The sequence below is a fragment of the Coregonus clupeaformis genome, unplaced genomic scaffold (genome assembly GCF_020615455.1).
Source record: "Coregonus clupeaformis isolate EN_2021a unplaced genomic scaffold, ASM2061545v1 scaf0201, whole genome shotgun sequence".
Classification (NCBI taxonomy): domain Eukaryota; kingdom Metazoa; phylum Chordata; class Actinopteri; order Salmoniformes; family Salmonidae; genus Coregonus; species Coregonus clupeaformis.
Window position 1 is genome coordinate 223,528 of NW_025533656.1, and position 17,464 is coordinate 240,991.

General features: G+C 47.3%; 1 protein-coding gene across 3 annotated transcripts in view; it reads left to right on the forward strand.

Annotated features, from left to right (window-relative positions):
* sorbs2a (sorbin and SH3 domain containing 2a) overlaps positions 1-17,464 on the forward strand; it is a 92,869-nt gene that overhangs the window by 62,336 nt on the left and 13,069 nt on the right. For all 3 annotated transcript variants that reach the window (XM_045214133.1, XM_041872159.2, XM_045214134.1), the window contains 8 exons: positions 173-226; positions 943-1,153; positions 1,438-1,552; positions 7,690-7,773; positions 9,624-9,680; positions 11,460-11,512; positions 12,783-12,940; positions 14,786-16,669. In XM_045214133.1, the coding sequence (XP_045070068.1) occupies positions 173-226; positions 943-1,153; positions 1,438-1,552; positions 7,690-7,773; positions 9,624-9,680; positions 11,460-11,512; positions 12,783-12,940; positions 14,786-16,669 (2,616 nt within the window). The remainder of the gene's footprint in view (positions 1-172; positions 227-942; positions 1,154-1,437; positions 1,553-7,689; positions 7,774-9,623; positions 9,681-11,459; positions 11,513-12,782; positions 12,941-14,785; positions 16,670-17,464) is intronic.

A 17,464-nucleotide genomic window follows, 5' to 3' on the forward strand; every position in this document is an offset into this window, starting at 1 on the left:
AACTACCTACAGAGCCTTTGTTTGCCCACTGAGGTTTTCCCTGAGACAGGCAGAATATTTCTGCAGCGATGGCGGTAGGGAATCTGTATGTGTGTGCACAAATGGATGCAGGGAAAAGGGTGCTGTCAGCAGGGTGGGTGTGTTCTGCTCACGTTCTTCCATGTTTCTACAGATGACGACTACGCCGACACGCACAACGCCACATACACTGTCGACGGTAACCACGGTAAGAGTCTCGAAGAGCTCTTCTTGAAGATTCAAATGTATGCTAGTGGTTGGTCACGTTGTCCTGTGTTCAAGAACAATGAAAACACCTGACTCACAAGAGTACTTTGTTTACCACCCCCTTCTCCCTATTTCTTTTCACTCTTTCTGTCTCTATCTCTCTTTTTTTTCCCTCCCCATCCTCTCTCTCTCTCTCTCTGTCTCTCTCTCTCTCTCTTTCCTCCCCCTCTGTCTCTCTCTCTCTTTCCTCCCCATCCTTTCTCTCTGTCTCTCTCTGTCTCTCTCTCTCTCTCTCTCTCTCTTTCCTCCCCATCCTTTCTGTCTCTCTCTCTCTCTTTCCTCCCCATCCTTTCTCTCTGTCTCTCTCTGTCTCTCTCTCTCTCTCTTTCCTCCCCATCCTTTCTGTCTCTCTCTCTCTTTCCTCCCCATCCTTTCTCTCTGTCGCTCTCTGTCTGTCTCCCTCTCTCTTTCCTCCCCATCCTTTCTGTCTCTCTCTCTCTCTTTCCTCCCCATCCTTTCTCTCTCTGTCTCTGTCTCTCGCTCTCTGTCTCTCTCTCTCGCTCTCTTTTCCCTCCCCATCCTCTCTCTCTCTCTCTCTCTCTCTCTCTCTCTCTCTCTCTCTCTCTCTCTCTCTGCTCTCTTTTCCCTCCCCATTCTCTGTCTCTCTCTCTCTCTCTCTCTCTCTCTCGTTTCCCTCTTTCTCCCCTTCACCCCTAGACACATATGGTCAGTCCTCCAACCCCACCATGGCCTACCCTCCCCCCAGGACACAAACGTACCGGCCCCTGGCCAAGAGCCCGTCGGACAACGGAGGCCCCGGGACCTTCAGGGAGCCCTCCCCCGTGCCACCGCCGCCCCCGCCCATGCCCTCCCTCCTCCAGCTGAGGTCCAGAGACAGCGACCGGGAGCGAGACTCGCCCGACACCATGTAAGACACAGCGGTCTGGTTTTCTTTCGCTTGGTCCAAGACCCATGGCTAGTTAGTCTGCATCTTAGGCTTAGACTTAGGCCTAGTCTGCAATGTAAGACATAGGCCTTGGACCTAGACCTAGTCTTAGTCCTTACGTAGGCCTAGTCCCCCTGAGACCCTCACCTTAGGGGATACCTTAGCTCTAGAACCTAGACCTAGGCTAGTGTCATGCCTTTGGCAGCACCTTAAACTTGGACCAAGATCACACTGATGTCTTTTTTTCATTTTTTTTTTCTCACCAGGAATCAGTGGGGCCCTCCCGATAGGAAAGTGGACACTAGAAAGTACCGCGCCGAACCCCGGAGTATCTTTGAGTACGAGCCCGGGAAGTCATCCATTCTGGAGCAGGAGAGGCCGGTGAGTGGCCATAAGCACATCTCTGTCACTGTTATATTGGCCTACATCAGGGTGTCAAACTCAGTTCCTGGAGGGCCATGTATTTGCTGGTTTTTATTACTTCCTTTCAATTGGTGTCCAATTAGACTGGCGGAAATAGATACATTCATCCGACAACCAGGTGAGGGGAGTTCCTAACTAACAATGGTCTTAATTGATCAATCAAGTACAAGGGAGGAGCGGAAACCCGCTGACAGTCGGCCCTCCAGGAATTGAGTTTGACACCCCTGGCCTACATTGTCATTATCCAAGTCATTTAAAACTCCATTACCCATAATCACCCTGTAATCTACAGCCTCCTTGGTTCCTAATAAGCGAGTGATCTTCAACTCTCAGTCCTGGAGAGCTAAATGGAGGTGCAGGCTTTTGTTCCCGCCCAGCACGAATACACCCTATTCCAGATATTAAGGTCCAGAGTGAATAAGAGGTGTGTTTAGAGCTGGATTGGAACAAAACCCTCTACACACAAAGGCTCTGTCTACAGGAACAGAGTTGGAGACCCCTGACCTATGCTCTAGGAAGAAGCCTTTAGAGGTACCTCAGCCATTATGGGGATGAACACATTTCTATTACATGTTCTGAACTGGTCTAACTGACTGACTGACTGCTATTTTGGGCTGATATGCTTGTTAAGGTTGAGTAGGAAAGCAATTATATAATAGTGGTATTTTTAAGCCCAAGGGGGGATGTATCCTCGAAGGTGTATTTTTAGAAAGGTAATGGCCTTTGAATATTAATAATATAGATGCTCTGTTAGTGAACTTCTGTTTCGTATTAATGTGAATTCTGAAATTGGTCATAAAACTAATTTAAGAATATGAATGTCCCATGTGCTTTATATTTATATAAAGTGCATTCGGAAAGTAGTCAGACTCCTTGACTTTTTCCACATTTTGTTACGTTACAGCCTTATTCTAAAATTGATTAAATTACTTTTTTTTCCTCATCAATCTACACACAATACCCCATAATGACAAAGCAAAAATAGTTTTTTTTTTTTTTTGCAAATGTATTACAAATAAAAAACTTAAATACTTATTTATAAGTATTCAGACCCTTTGCTATGAAACTCGAAATTGAGCTCAGGTGCATCCTGTTTCGATTGATCATCCTTGAGATGTTTCTACAACTTGATTGGAGTACACCTGTGGTAAATTCAATTGAATTTGGAAAGGCACACACCTGTCTATATAAGGTCCCAAGCCATGAGGTCGAAGGAATTGTCTGTAGAGCTCCGAGACAGGATTGTGTCGAGGCACAGATCTGGGGAAGGGTACCAAAAAATGTCTGCAGCATTGAAGGTCCCCAAGAACACAGTGGCCTCCATCATTCTTAAATGGAAGAAGTTTGGAACCACCAAGACTTCCTAGATCTGGCCGCCCAGCCAAACTGAGCAATCGGTGGAGAAGGGCCTTGGTCAGGGAGGTGACCAAGAACCAGATGGTCACTCTGGCAGAGCTCCAGAGTTCCTCTGTGGAGATGGGAGAACCTTCCAGAAGGACAACCTTTATGGTAGAGTGGCCAGACGGAAGCCACTCCTCAGTAAAAGGCACATGACTGCCGGCTTGTAGTTTGCCAAAAGGCACCTAAAAGAATCTCAGACTATGAGAAACCAGATTCTCTGGTCTGATGAAACCAAGATTGAACTCTTTGGCCTGAATGCCAAGCATCACGTCTGGAGGAAACCTGGCACCATACCTACGGTGAAGCATGGTGGTGGCATCATGCTGTGGGGATGTTTTTCAGGGGCAGGGACTGGGAGACTAGTCAGGATTGAGGGAAAGATTAACGGAGCAAAGTACAGAGAGATCCTTGATGAAAACCTGCTCCAGAGCGCTCAGTACCACAGACTGGGACGAAGGTTCACCTTCCAACAGGACAACGACCCAGCACACAGCCAAGACAATGCAGGAGTGACTTCGGGACAAGTCTCTAAATGTCCTTGAGTGGCCCAGCCAGAGCCCGGACTTGAACCCGATCGAACATCTCTGGAAACACCTGAAAATAGCTGTGCAGCGACGCTCCCCATCCAACCTGACATACCTTGAGAGGATTTGCAGAGAAGAATGGGAGAAACTCCCCAAATACAGGTGTGCCAAGCTTGTAGCATCATACCCAAGAAGACTCGAAGCTGTAATTGCTGCCGACGGTGCTTCAACAAAGTACTCAGTAAAGTGTCTGAATACTTATGTAAATGTGATATTTCTGTTTTTGCTTTTGTCATTATGGGGTATTGTGTGTAGATGTATTATTATATTTAATGTTTTTATTCATTTAAGAATAAGGCTGTAACGTAACAAAATGTGGAAAAAGTCAAGGGGTTCTGAATACTTTCAAAATGCACTGTAGGCCTACAAGCAAGCTTATATTTTTATTTCCATAAAGTGTACCCATTTTAATTTATTAAACGGACGGTGTTCGCTCCTTTTAAATGGTTTCCGTTTCACGCAATCACCTTTCTGATGCAGTCAAAACTGAAGCAGAGGTTTTGTGTTGTGGTGTTGTGCCCAAATAAAGCAATTGTATAGTCTAAAAGCAAGGGGAAATAATGTCTATATGCTTTTTACAGTGGAGATCAAGTTAATGAATTGGCTGACTGAGCTGATGGGACAGTGGAACAGAAAACAAGATGCCCATTTATGCGTCAAATGCTTACCCGTGCTAAACTGCTTTTTTAGAATGGCTTAGAACGCATCTCAACCAATCACAATGCTTGTTTTGACCAACCCGTTGTAGAATATAATTGAAATATAATTTACTTTCTATAGTGTTTCCTTATAAAGCGTTTCAGTGACCTTAAAAAAAAGGGTTGGGATCTTTTCACTCCCTGTCTCAACGTCACCCATTGTATTGGCGAGGCTGGGGGTATTTGCTACATGGAATTGAAGGAAAGAGGTGAGGTGGGGGATAGTTGTGTATCGTATGAGCTATATTGGTATTGGCTAGGCTAGGACTGGCCAACCCTCCTCCTGGAGAGCCTGTCACTATTCAGGGTTTTGCTCCAACCCTGTTGTAACCCACCTGATTTTGCTAGTTAAGATTCGGTTTGGAGCGACAGCTTGCAGGAGGGTAGCTCCCCAGGAGGAGGGCCAGCCACCCATGTGCTAGTCTGTCTGCTCCATGGACTTGAGGGTGATCAGTTAGGAGAGAGAGGGGGGGGTTGAAAGAGGGACAACTCTTCTGAAGTTAAGGACATTGTTTAGCTGAAAGCAGTCAAAAATGTTTAATTTCTGCAATCATAAACGTGATTTTCCTGTGATTTATATATTTCCACACTATGAGGTTGAAATAAAACTGTGAAATTGTGAAAATGATAATGCCCTTTTAGTGTAAGAGATGTTTGAAAAGACCGCCTGACATTTCAGCCTGTTTTGGTGGGATGGAGTTTTGGCCTGCATGGTGACATCACCAGGCAGTTAATTAATTAATTAATAGACCAAAAAGAGAGTTCCAAACTTCTCTGCCAATAACAGCTAGTTTTCAGTTTCCCCCTTCCCACTCAGACCACTCCCAGACAGTCCTAGCAAAATTCTTGCTTGAGAAATTGCTCTTTGCTAAGAAGCTATTTTTGTTTCTATTTGATCATTTTAATTGAAAACAATCACAGTAAGGTACTTAATTGTTACCCAGAAATGATTTGATATTGAGATAAAAACGGTTGCATTGGCCCTTTAATGTCTTTAGACAGGTTCTCCAGAACTACATGGCTTCCTCCCAAAGGGCACCCTATTCCCTATAGCAGTGGTATTCAAAGTCGGGGTCAACTGCCCTATAGTATAGGGAAAAGGGAGCAATTTGGCGCACACCCTAATGAGGAGAGGAGAGGAGCAGGCGTGGGGAATATCAATGAGTCAGGGAAGTCTGGAATGCAGGGTGAGCTATAGGCTCCCCTATGCATCCCAACTACGCTGTCTCTTTCCCTGTTTCTCTCTCTAACAAAGCCACAATAAACCATGTTTCTAGCCTTCGTCACATCACCTTCGTGTGTGTGTTTTTTTGGTCGTGGTGTGGGTTCTCTCCCCTGCTTATGAAAACTAGCTCACACACATCCAGTCTGCCTCCTGCCTCTGTCTGGATAATGCATTCCGTAAAGAAGGTTATTATTAACATCTTGTGGTCCACTTCTTGGATTGTAGTCTGATCACTGCCAGTTAGCGCAATGACTGGAAGTCTGTGGGTAGCTACTAGCATGCTAGCAGATACTGTACCCATAGACTTCCAGTCATTGTGCTAACGCTAGTTACCATTGACTTGCAAAACGACCTCTAACTTCCTTCATACTGGACACAGATACATCAAAATGGTATCCACAAGTTCCTCTGACTCATTGCCAAAATCCCAAAGTATCCCTTTAAGTGGCTCCTGGCACTGGACATGGGTCACCCAGCAAGGGCTGGGGCTCAGCTGAGCCAGCTGGTAAAAGGCACCAGTGTTCTGGCCTTGTGGTATGAAGTAGCCAGAGGCGGGTGGCTGGTTGACCTCTGTCAACCTTTTTTTCAGCTCCTTCCTATTAATTTTATCGACCGCCTAAGGAGGTCATATATACTCCAATTAGACATAGATATATCAATGAGACTACACTCCCCTCCACAGTGCAATTCACCTCTTCCTGAGCTAAAGTAGCTGTTTTGCAAGTCCGATACAAAAATCACTTCCAAGAACGGCAATACAAGTGGGAAGCCTTTCCCCCAGCAGCTCATAAACTACATTTGCCAGTAGACACTGGGGTGGTAAATGTCACTGCCGGTCTGCAGTGTGCCGGGGCACTGCAGTGAATCACTCCTCCGCTCCACAGTAAACCTCATTGAAAGTGACTGAGGAATAATCCCCAGGACTGGTGTGTAGGAGTCGTTCTAGCACTCTGTAGTCCTTCGGGAGAGGAGGTGGGAGAGCGGGGGTTCTTGTATGTTCAGGTCTGGTGAATTTTGCTCCAGGTGCAAAAGTTAACTTTAAAATGTATGCTCAGAGTATTGGGCAGAGTACATGTTGAAGGTTTAAATGAGACTTTTAGAAAGTATCCAGCCAATTCATTTATTAAGTTAAACCAACTTTCTTTTTTTACCTCACTTACTTACTCAGGGCCACGTTCAGCAGGATGCAGTGGTGTGCAGCGCTTAATTCAACGTATATGGTGATGTTCTGAACAATCAGTTGAAGAATGTTGTGATTATAATTGCCCAGAGGGAGATTTTGTATGGTGTGCTGCAGAGCTTTTGATTTCAAAATGGTCACAACCATATTGATCAGGTCACACCCTGCCAAATCCTCCAAATGAGAGTAAACGAACCTCGAAGACTGTTGAAGAACGGCGCACACCGTTTTGCGCTCAACTGGGGGGCGCGTTCAGCAGGACCTAATGTTTTGGAACGTTCAGATATAAATATGCTTTCTAGAACAAACATGACTCTCTGACATGTAGAATAAGGAATCATGTTGGCTCTATTCATGGAATTTCTATCAACGATTGATAATGTTTGGCTACTGAACGTGTCCCAGGTGTGCCGAAATGAACCAGAGTTGTATAGGTCTGATGACATGAAGATATTGCCCTCTGCTGGACAAGTGTAAACATTACAAGACTTTAATAATTTTCTGCTCTGGTTTGGTGCTGTATAGTGAGTGACTGGTGACACTTTTCATACAGGACTGTTCAACAGATGGTGATGCGGTTTAGTTTCTTAACCTCAGGACACTTTATGAGCCAATGTTATTATCTTTAGCACTGAATTCAATTGGCCATTCTCCTTCAACCAATTCAATTCATCCGTTTTTCCATTATTTGAATGAGATGTGGAAAGTAACCAAGTAAAATTAATTGCACAGCAATTCTTTCTGTAATATTGTGACATGCGTGTTACATGCGAAGTTCGCCCCCAAAATAATTAGTGTAATGGTGTGTGCCCTGGTTAGCAACACTGTTTTTGTCGCTTTACCCTGGTGTTAAACTCTCCATCCGGACCCACTCTTCTTTACCCATCAACTCCTGCAGCCGTGCGCTGCGCACCCTATCCTAACCATGAGATCCATATCTCTCTATGTGCTTTGTCTTCCACCTCTCTCTCCCGCCCTCTTTCTCTGTCACTCTCCGCTCTCTCCAGACCTATGAGTTAAACCCAGATGACATAGATTTAGAGAACGAGCCTTGGTATAAGTTCTTTTCCGAGCTGGAGTTCGGCCGTCCGGTAAGTGAGGGTCCGTAACTCCCACCTCGGCATCCCCCGCCTTAGGTATACCCTTCTCCCCCCACTCCCCTCTACCCGTTCAGTGTTCACCCCACTGTAGCTGGGTGGGAATAATGTAGCCCAGGAGTCGTCCAACTCTCGGACTGGAGAGCTAGTGGGTGTGCAGGCTTTTGTTCCAGCCCAGCAGTAACACACCTGATTCAACGAAAGGATGTTGTTTGTTTTTGCAACCCAGCACTAACGCATTAATGAGTCATCGGTCTTCAGTCTGGACGGAGATTGGTCGAATCAGGTGTTTTTAGTGCTGGATTGGAACAAAAGCATGCACACCCAGTAGCCGAACCGGAGTCTGGGGACCTTCCTGTTGTAGTTGCTTTGGCATGCTGTTGGGTGTTGGGTGCTGTGGTGGTCGCCTGTTGTGTGTAGCGCCTTGTGACTGGTCTTCTTGTGTCTCTGCGGCTTGGAGAGTTGGTTTTGCGTAGTATGGCTGTCTCATTATCAGCTGGCCTTGTGACGCGTTGAAAGCTGGAAACACTGCAAAACGATGTCCCAAGTTAACATGGATTGGTCCTTTTTATCACAAAAATCCTCCTACAAAGGGAAACCTCTTTTCCTACATTGTAAAATTTCCAATTTTTCACGAACAAAATGCAGGTTCTTTTGCAGTGTGCTTACCGCTATTAATAATCTAGTGGAGCAGCCAGTAGAACTGAGCAGAACAGAGATCAATCGAAATAACACGCTAATTAAAATCGACAAATGAATCCGCTGCATCTGGTCAGAGCACCGTTCTGCACAGTTCTGCACTGTTCTGCACCGTTCTGCACCGTTCTTCATGCTCCTCTTGTATGTTGTAGCTTGTGTGGTTTGTTTCTGTTTGCTAGTTTAGACATTTTGGTTTCTACCCCTTCTCCCCAAAGTGTCAACTCTTTCACTCCTCCTAAACTTTAGGTGACCTAAGAGATTTTAGGTACTGGATTGAGTTCCTGTTTTCCACCATATTCCTTGCACTAGTCCCATTCCTTTGAAATCCATGAGAGGAAGTGTACAAGTGCACACTTTGGGGAAAAGGGCGAGGAACACTCTGTTTGTTCTAAGTTGGTCTGTTGTTAGGTCGAGGAAATGGACTTCTTCTGAATGTTCAGCTAGAAAGGCAGTCTAGAAAACGACTCTGTCATGCAGAATAAGGAATGATCAGATTTATATATCACATTTCTAGCTGTAATATTCTTCATGTTGCACCCTGACCCCATTACTGAATAAACCCAAGACAACGTACTCTGAGAAAGATAGAAAAGGTTCCTTAATGCGCATGGTTTGAGGTTAATTTTGAGAGGGATGGTTCCACCAATATCATGTTTTAGCTAGTCCGTCTTCACAACTGAATCACTGCACTGTAGTGCATAGATGCCCCTTCACTCTGCCTTCTGCCTCTCACTCTCACAATCTGCATGTCTCTCTGTGTGAGTGTGAGTGTGTGTGTGTGGTTGCTTGCTTGTGTGTTGCTTTGTGGTTATGGGTGTGTAGATGTGCCTAGCAGTAGTGAGTGTGTGTTAGAGCTAATATAATGTACTAGGTGTGTTCAAAATGGCTTAATCATAACTGCAATGTGTGTTTGTGTGCATAATATGCATTTGTGCGTGTGTGTTTGAGTGTGTGTGCAGCGCGTCTGAAACCCGTCAGTCTTCAGTTCCTCTGTGCTCTAACGGATGTCACTTTCCTCTCTCCACCTTGTTTTTTTCTCCCCATGACGTCACTGCCTCTCCTCCTCCTCCTCCACCACTCCATCTTCACCTCCTCCTCCTCCTCCTCCTCCTCCTCTTCCTCCTCACCGCTGCTTGGGGCTCAAGCCTCCTAAAAAACGGCTGGATTATAATCCAGACATCTGCCCTCGCCGACTCACCGAGGTAAACATTGTCATTCATGACATTCATGAGCATTGTGGGAATGGGAGGTTTGGGTGGGAGTTGAATAGCCTGGTTCCAGATAATTGTGTGCTGTTTTGCCAACTCCTTGTCACTCATTGTCACGCCAAACATGTTAGGCATGACTAGGGTTGCAAAATCCCGGTAACTTTCCCAAAATTCCACGGTTTTCCAGAAATCCTGGTTGGAAGATTCCTGGAATTACGAGGGAATAAGCAGGACATTTGGGGAAAAGGGACCGGAATTTTGCAACCCTAGGCATGGCAATTCCATAAGGAGTTGGCAAGAACGTACAAACAGACTGTCACTTAGGCTAAGAGTTCGTAACGCAAACCTTGCTAAACAATTATAGTCTTAGATTGCTTTATTACTGATTTGGATGAAAACGGCCATACTTACTGTGACTATACATGTTATTAGGCTACTGTATGTCGACACAGGCACATCATATAAACGCTATGTAGCAACGTGTACCTACACTGTAATTACACTATACCTATGGAACTATGTAACTAGATGGCTGATGGGGCCAGTTGTTGCACAGTATCACCATGTATAGTACACCGTAGCAGGACATTTTCATATGGCCTCATCTCTCAGCATCCATATCATGTCATTTATCAAGTCATAGTCATCTCTTTATTGCATCTTCAACTGCCTGTATTTACAATGGCCTTTCTGCTAGTGACTCAACTCAGTGTCTTATTACTAGATATAAACCGGGTGGTTCGAGCCCTGAATGCTGATTGGCTGTTCGAATTACTGTTCGAATTACATTTGTAACCAGTTTATAATAGCAATAAGGCACCTCGGGGGTTTGTGGTATATGGCCAATATACCACGGCTAAGGGCTCTATCCAGGCACTCCGCGTTGTGTCGTGTTTAAGAACAGCCCTTAGCCGTGGTATATTGGCCATATACCACACCCCTCGGGCCTTATTGCCCAATTGGCATAAACAGTACTGCTCTTATGTATTTCCAATATGGATGACAGTTACTCAAGAAAATCTTGTTTATCAATTATGTCTATCAATTTATCTCTCTCTTGCTATCTCTCTATCTAATTGATCTATTGACAGCTTATTATTGATGTGAATCTCAAGACTGTATAAATTGTAAAGGTTGCTATCAACCCATGTATATCATGTCAGATGGAAAGCTCATACCTGAATAGGGAAGCTTTGGGATTTAATATGTATCTGCTGATCTAGGATCAGTTTTCTTGTTGGAATCAAAACGGATAAGATGATATGGACAAGGAGGACCTGATCCTAGATCAGCACAGGGCTCAGGTCTGTAGCATAGGGTAGAAGCTGCTGTGCTTTATGCTTTGTTGCCACAAGGAGCCAATCCAATGATCCAAATAGTCCATTTCGGGTCTTTCAGGGGCGCGTCTTAATCTCAAAGCCTAAAAGCGTGAAAGAGCGCCTCCCTCGCACTCCCCTTTAGTGCTTCCCTCATGCCCTTTCTCCCTCCTGAAAGAACCCCTCAAACAGACCAAGGTCAGAGTTCAACAGAATCAGCGGTCACAGCTCTCAGCGCACCCGGTAGGCCCCTCCGAGCTTCCATACACACGCCATGTGGAACCTACCTCCGTCACGGCGTCAGCCGGGGGAGCGTTTTGAGCGTGGCGCCACGGCGGTAGCGGCGGCGTGCGAGCTGAGCATTGTGTGTACCACCACCGCCGCCTCCTCCACCAGTCTTTGTTCGTGCGGCGCTCACTCTTCCTCTCCCTCCCTTTTGTTGTCTGCCCTCTTTCAGACGTCGCTGTACTTCGCTCCGACTGCTGACCGGGTTCCAGAGAGGCCGGCGAGGTGAGTCTTCAATTCACTCTCTCTCTCTCTCGCTTTCTTTTATTCTCTGCCTCACTCTATCCCCCTCCTCCCTCTCGCTCTCTTTCTTTCACACCAGCAGTAGGCCATGTAGTGTTGCGGCGCAGCGTCCCAAATCTCTCTCTCTCTCTCTCTCTCTCTCTCTCTACCTCTCTCTCTCTCTCTCTCTCTCTCTCTCTCTCTATACCTCTCTCTCTCTCTCACAAGGAGACTGTGTTTTGTAGCTCTGCTCTTTGAACATACGTCGGTGTGTTTGTGTCAATGTGTGTGTGGCGGGTGACTCCACACACACACCCCCTCCCCAACCCTGCATACATTATCCGCTCAGCCTATTGATTCTGTCCTTCAACCCTGTCCCCCTTCTCTCCTCTCCTCCTCCTCCCGTTCCCTTTCACCGATCCTAGGCTTAATCAGTTCTGTTTGCTCTAAGTGAATGGGATGGTTGAAAAGAGGATGTTATGAATAAACCCATATCATTCATGGAAGACTTTGACTGGGGTTGCATTCAGTATAGTTGAATGTCTAGTAGCCTGGTTAAACCACACTAGAAGTCTTGATGTTGATCTTAATCTTAAGGCTTTTTTTTTCAAGGAGCCCTTTTTTTATTTTTTGACAGTGCAGTTAATAACTTGATTGGGAGAGGGTTACAATGAGGAAAGGCACAGACTGTCGGCCGAGCCTGGGCTCGAATCGCTCGTCGCCAGGGGGCATGTGTAGTCCGGAGTCGGGACTCTGGCGCAGGTCTAGGGCATTTTAAGGAACAATAGCAGTCATGCTACATCATCCTAATGTGAATTCCATTTAATTGATGGTGATGATAACGTATTTATGAATTAGTAATGTTCAACAAATTAGCTTTGTTCTTTAAAGGTCTATTTTACTGGTTTCTTTTGTTCCTTAATAGTGTCTCTTTGTTGAAAAAGGCAATGAATGCTTTTTATACCAAAGGTAACTATAACCCAGGATATTATACGAACTGGGTCAAAGGAACAATCTGTCATATTTCCTTGAATTGAAATATGAATTGAAGTGTGAGAGTAGTTGGCATACATTTCCCAACGATGGATCGTGTTCTTTTCCAAACAAAGTGGTGGGGCTGTCGTTGGGCTTAAACACAGTCCCTGTTCGAATGATTTGAAAACGTACTTCCTCCCTTGAAGTAATGACTGATTTAGAAATAGAAATGAGTGAACAGGTGACAGACTGTGGAATGTGGCTTTAAAACGGTTTGTTATATCACGTTGTGTTCCAGTGCTGCCAGTGACTACAGGAAGAGGAGGAAGTCAGAGCCGTCGGGTGACCAGGGCAAGAACCAGGTCTCCCCAAAACCACTGGACCCTTACAGAGGCAGCAGCACACTGAGAAAACCAGCCACACGCTCCTCCCCCTCCTCCCCATCCAGAGCCAAAGGTACTCACACAGATATACACACACATACATACATACTGGTACATACATAATGTATATACATTCACAAACACTGGACCCCTACAGAGGCAGCACACTGAGGAAACCTGACATCCACTCCTCCCCTTCGAGAGGCAAAGGTACACAACACACACACACAATGCAAACAGAGACGTATGTACACACACACTCACACATACATAGGCATACACAACACACACACACACACACACACTGGATCCCTATAGAGCCTGCACCGGCCATGAATGAGAAACCCATAAAGGATACAGACGCGCACTCATACACACACACACTCAATACAATCAACCTCCCTGTCTTCCGATGTACAAGCGTTCTCAAATGCACACACCCAAAAACACACACACACACTCAATCTTAACAACCTATCCCTTGCAGATGTACAAGCATTCATTAACACACGCACGTACGACACACACACACACACACACACACACACACATTCTCTGTGCTCACTCACTCTATGCCCGACAGCAATTATACAGTACACAAGCCCACTGAGTTACAAATCTCATCTTCTCACGCTATGCTGAGGGCCTCTTCCAGGTCAAGGAGCATCCAACCCAGTCTCTATAGCCTTGTGTTGACACTGTAAACAAACAACAATGTTCCACGAGCTAATGGGAATGTTCTAACTCCGTGTTTCTCAAACTGCTAGGATTCCAGACTAGCGCTAACACGTCTCAAACAAATCGATAAATCAACATATGACCATGCCGTTGATTAGTCGAATCGGGTGTGTTAGCACTGGGCTGGAGCAAAAATGTGCACCCCCATCTGGATCCCCCACAGGAATGGATTGGGAAACAATGTTGTTGTGTAACAAGGTCTGTTGTGTAGTGTCGTTTAATTCCGTTCATTATGTTCACAGGTTTTCTCTCTCCTAGTGTGGGGACAACAGAAAAGATTAGCAGTACCTGTTTTGTAATCTATCCGTTATCTGCCTTTGTCAGTTCTACATCTCTGTTTCTGTTGCATGTACACTAAGTGTACAAAACATTAAGAACCCCTTTCTAATATTAAGTTGCACCCCCCTTTGTACTCAGAACAGCCTCAATTTGTCGGGGCATAGACTCTACAAGGGGTCGAAAGCGTTCCACAGGGATGCTGGCCCATGTTGACGCCAATGCTTCCCACAGTTGTGTCAAGTTGGCTGGATGTCTTTTGGGTGGTGGACCATTCTTGATACACACGGGAAACTGTTGAACGTGAAAAACCCAGCAGCGTTGCAGTTCTTGACACAAACCGGTGTGCCTGGTACCTACTACCATACCCCGTTCAAAGGCACTTAAATGTTTTGTCTTGCCCATTCACCCTCTGAAATGCACACATACATAATCCATGTCTCAATTGTCTCAAGGCTTAAAATCCTTCTTGAACCTGTCTCCTCCCCTTCATCTACACTGACTGAAGTGGATTTAACAAGTGACATCAGTAAGGGATCATAGCTTTCACCTGGTCAGTCTATGTCATGGAAAGAGTAGGTGTTCTTTAATGTTTTGTACACTCAGTGTACAGTATATCGTGAAAAGGATGTGAGATGTGTAAATTCTCTCTCTGTCTCCACCATTGTCCTCTGTGTTTGGCACAATGGAACTGATGTTCAAGTGCTCCGTTTTAGCCTCTCTCTCGTTCTCGCCCTCTCTCCACCTTTGCATGATGAAGGCGATGTTCGAGTGCTCTGTTATAGCCTCAATTTCTCCCTCCCTATTTCATTACCTCTGTATTCCTCTCTCTTTCTTCGTGGATAAAATCTTCTCCTCTTTTTCTCTCTACCACGCTGCTCTGGTTTATGGGATCGTCTGAAAGGTGGGGACGCGTGCGACATGACCTGCTCCCCCGGTTTGAGCTCTTCCCCGGGCCCGTACCTCCGCTCCCCTCTCTCCCCCATGCCCTCCAACCTCGCCCACCGTCGCTACGACGACGATGCCAACCCGGGGGTCGCCTCCTCGCCCCTCAAACGCACCATCTGCTTCAAGAACGGCTGGCAGACGCGGCGGCAGGACGCCGAGACATGGAGCAGTGCCGAAGACGCGCCGTCCTCGCCCGCAAAGCTGAAGTCGCGTAGCTGCGACAACCTGCTCAATGACGGGCACCCGGGTGGCACCGGCGGGCACAAGGCTACCCGTTCAGAGAGTGCCGGGTCACTGGTATTCGACAACCCATCTGGGCAAACCGCCTCATCCTCTACCCGCTCCCTGCCTCGCCCGCACCGGCGACGGGCCCACGACACGCCAGGCTTCCTGAAGCTCTACCGCAAGATGCACCACATTGACCGTGCCCAGCTGCTGCCCTCTGACGTCATCCGCTCGGTCCGCGCCCGCATCCTGGAGCTGGAGCGGCAGCCGCACCTCTTCCCCCGAAAACTCTCCCCCTGGGGGCCATCGTGGGGCCTGGAGGTCCCTCGCGATACTGTGCCAACACACATCTCCACGTACGAGCAACTCATCCAGAAGTCCAAGTCCATGCCTGACTTGGGCGATAGCGAGGTCCCGTCCGGTGCAACCACGCCCGGCGGGTCATCGTCCCGCGCCAGTAGTGGCGGGGGAGGAGGCGGTGGGGGCAGGGAGACACCCGGGTACCCCATACGCCGTTTCTCCATCGAGTCTCTTCTAGAAGAGGACATTAACAACGGGAATGGGAACGGGACGTCCCATCATGCTTTGGACCACCATCACACTCAACAGGGGGCGAGGAGCCCGCCCGAGGGTCAGCCCCGCCTCGCCCTGGACCCCCACCACCGTGATTTCCCCGCCCCCCTCGTTTCTCGACGCGCCACTGTCCCGGGGGGCGAGTACTCTGACTCGGAGCAGGATGCGGCTGCCTCGGACCTCAGTGACTTTGTCCAAGTCGAAGGATCCTCCTTCTGCAGCGAGAGCGAATTCGACCACTGCTCGCTAACCTCGTCAGTGGAGAGCTTCTACGGCCCCTCCTCCCACCACCACCTTCGCCACCGCCACAGCCACCACAACCCCAGTCATCAGTCTCTCGGTCAGGGCCAGGGCTACCAGCACCGTCACCTCATCAGCTCGTGTAAAGGACACTGCCCGGCCTCCAACACCCGCTTCACAACCATGCTGCGACACGAGCGGGAGCGGGCCCGCCAGGAGCTCCGGCAGAAATCCCCCCAGACACAGCAAACCAGACACGGGGGAAGGGGAGGGAGCGGAGGGGACCACCATGCCCTACCCCCCTCGTCCCAAGCAGCCCAAACCCAGCAGGGGATGTCCAAGCTGGCCTTCCTCGTCAGCCCCGTGCCTTTCCGAAGGAAAAAGGATGATTCTCCACCTACTTCGAGAAGGAGTAGTGGAGGTCGAAGTACCAGGCCCAAGTCTAAAGAAGCCGTCTATGAAGCTTTGGATGCTGCCTTGAGGGATATCTACGAGCACATCCGAACGGAGCAAGGCCGGAGCGGCGCTAGGCTACCGGACGATAGCATCCTCCGGAGGCTACTGGCTGAGATCCTCCCGGATGTGCCCGAGAGGAGCTCGTCGTTGCGGGGACAGAGGGGGAGCCGCAAGGGGGGTCCCTCCTCGAGCTCCTCGTACCCCGACGGGAGTCCAACGGGGTACGGCTCGTCGTCGCGGCTACAGTCTCCGCGGCTACAGTCGCCGCTAAGTGCCTGTTACGGTCGTCATACCGACGCCTCCAATAACAACGACTATGGAGAGGAGCCGAGCAATGGTAACGCAGGTGGAGCACACACACACACACACACCTACTATACACATACAGTACACATACTTGTACTATATATACACACACACACACACACACACAAACACACCCCAGCCCTCAGTCCATCATCTCCCTCCTCGACTCTCCCCAGTACTGCCTGCCTGTGACCACCTCCCCTCCTACCAGTCACTTTGCTCCAGCAATGGGCCAATGAACAGAGCTGAGGTTAAAGAAGCCCTGTTCCTATTGGCTCATCCTCAAGACACCCAGGGACCGCATGCTTCCTCTTCATTCCCTTATATGGTTAAATGACTGTGTTGTTGACTGTATTTGGTTCCCTATTATTTTGAGCTGTATCGGCCCATCCATGACTAGGTTTGGTTGTGTTGTTGTTGGTGTATTTCTGTTTTTGCTGTATTGTTTCACTCCCCTTTTGTTCTGTACCTCTTTCTTTCATGTTGAACCACTTGTATTTATGATTTTGTTATGGATGGTTTATCAGTTGGATTAATATATTTTTGGAATGTACAGTGAGCTCAAAGTATTGGGACAGTAACACAGTTGTTGTTGTTTTGGCTCTGTACTCCAACACTTTGGATTTTAAATGATACAATGACTATGAGGTTCATCCTTAAGAGTCTATTGACGCACCCATGGAAGATGGCGGAGCTAAAGCGGTGTTTGTCAGACCATGAGACATCCCGATATGGAAGGTTTATCAATTGGGTTCATATATTTGGGGATGTACAGTGAGTTCCAAAAGTATTGATAGTGAGTTTCTGGTATAAATGACTTGTCCTTCTGTTCTCT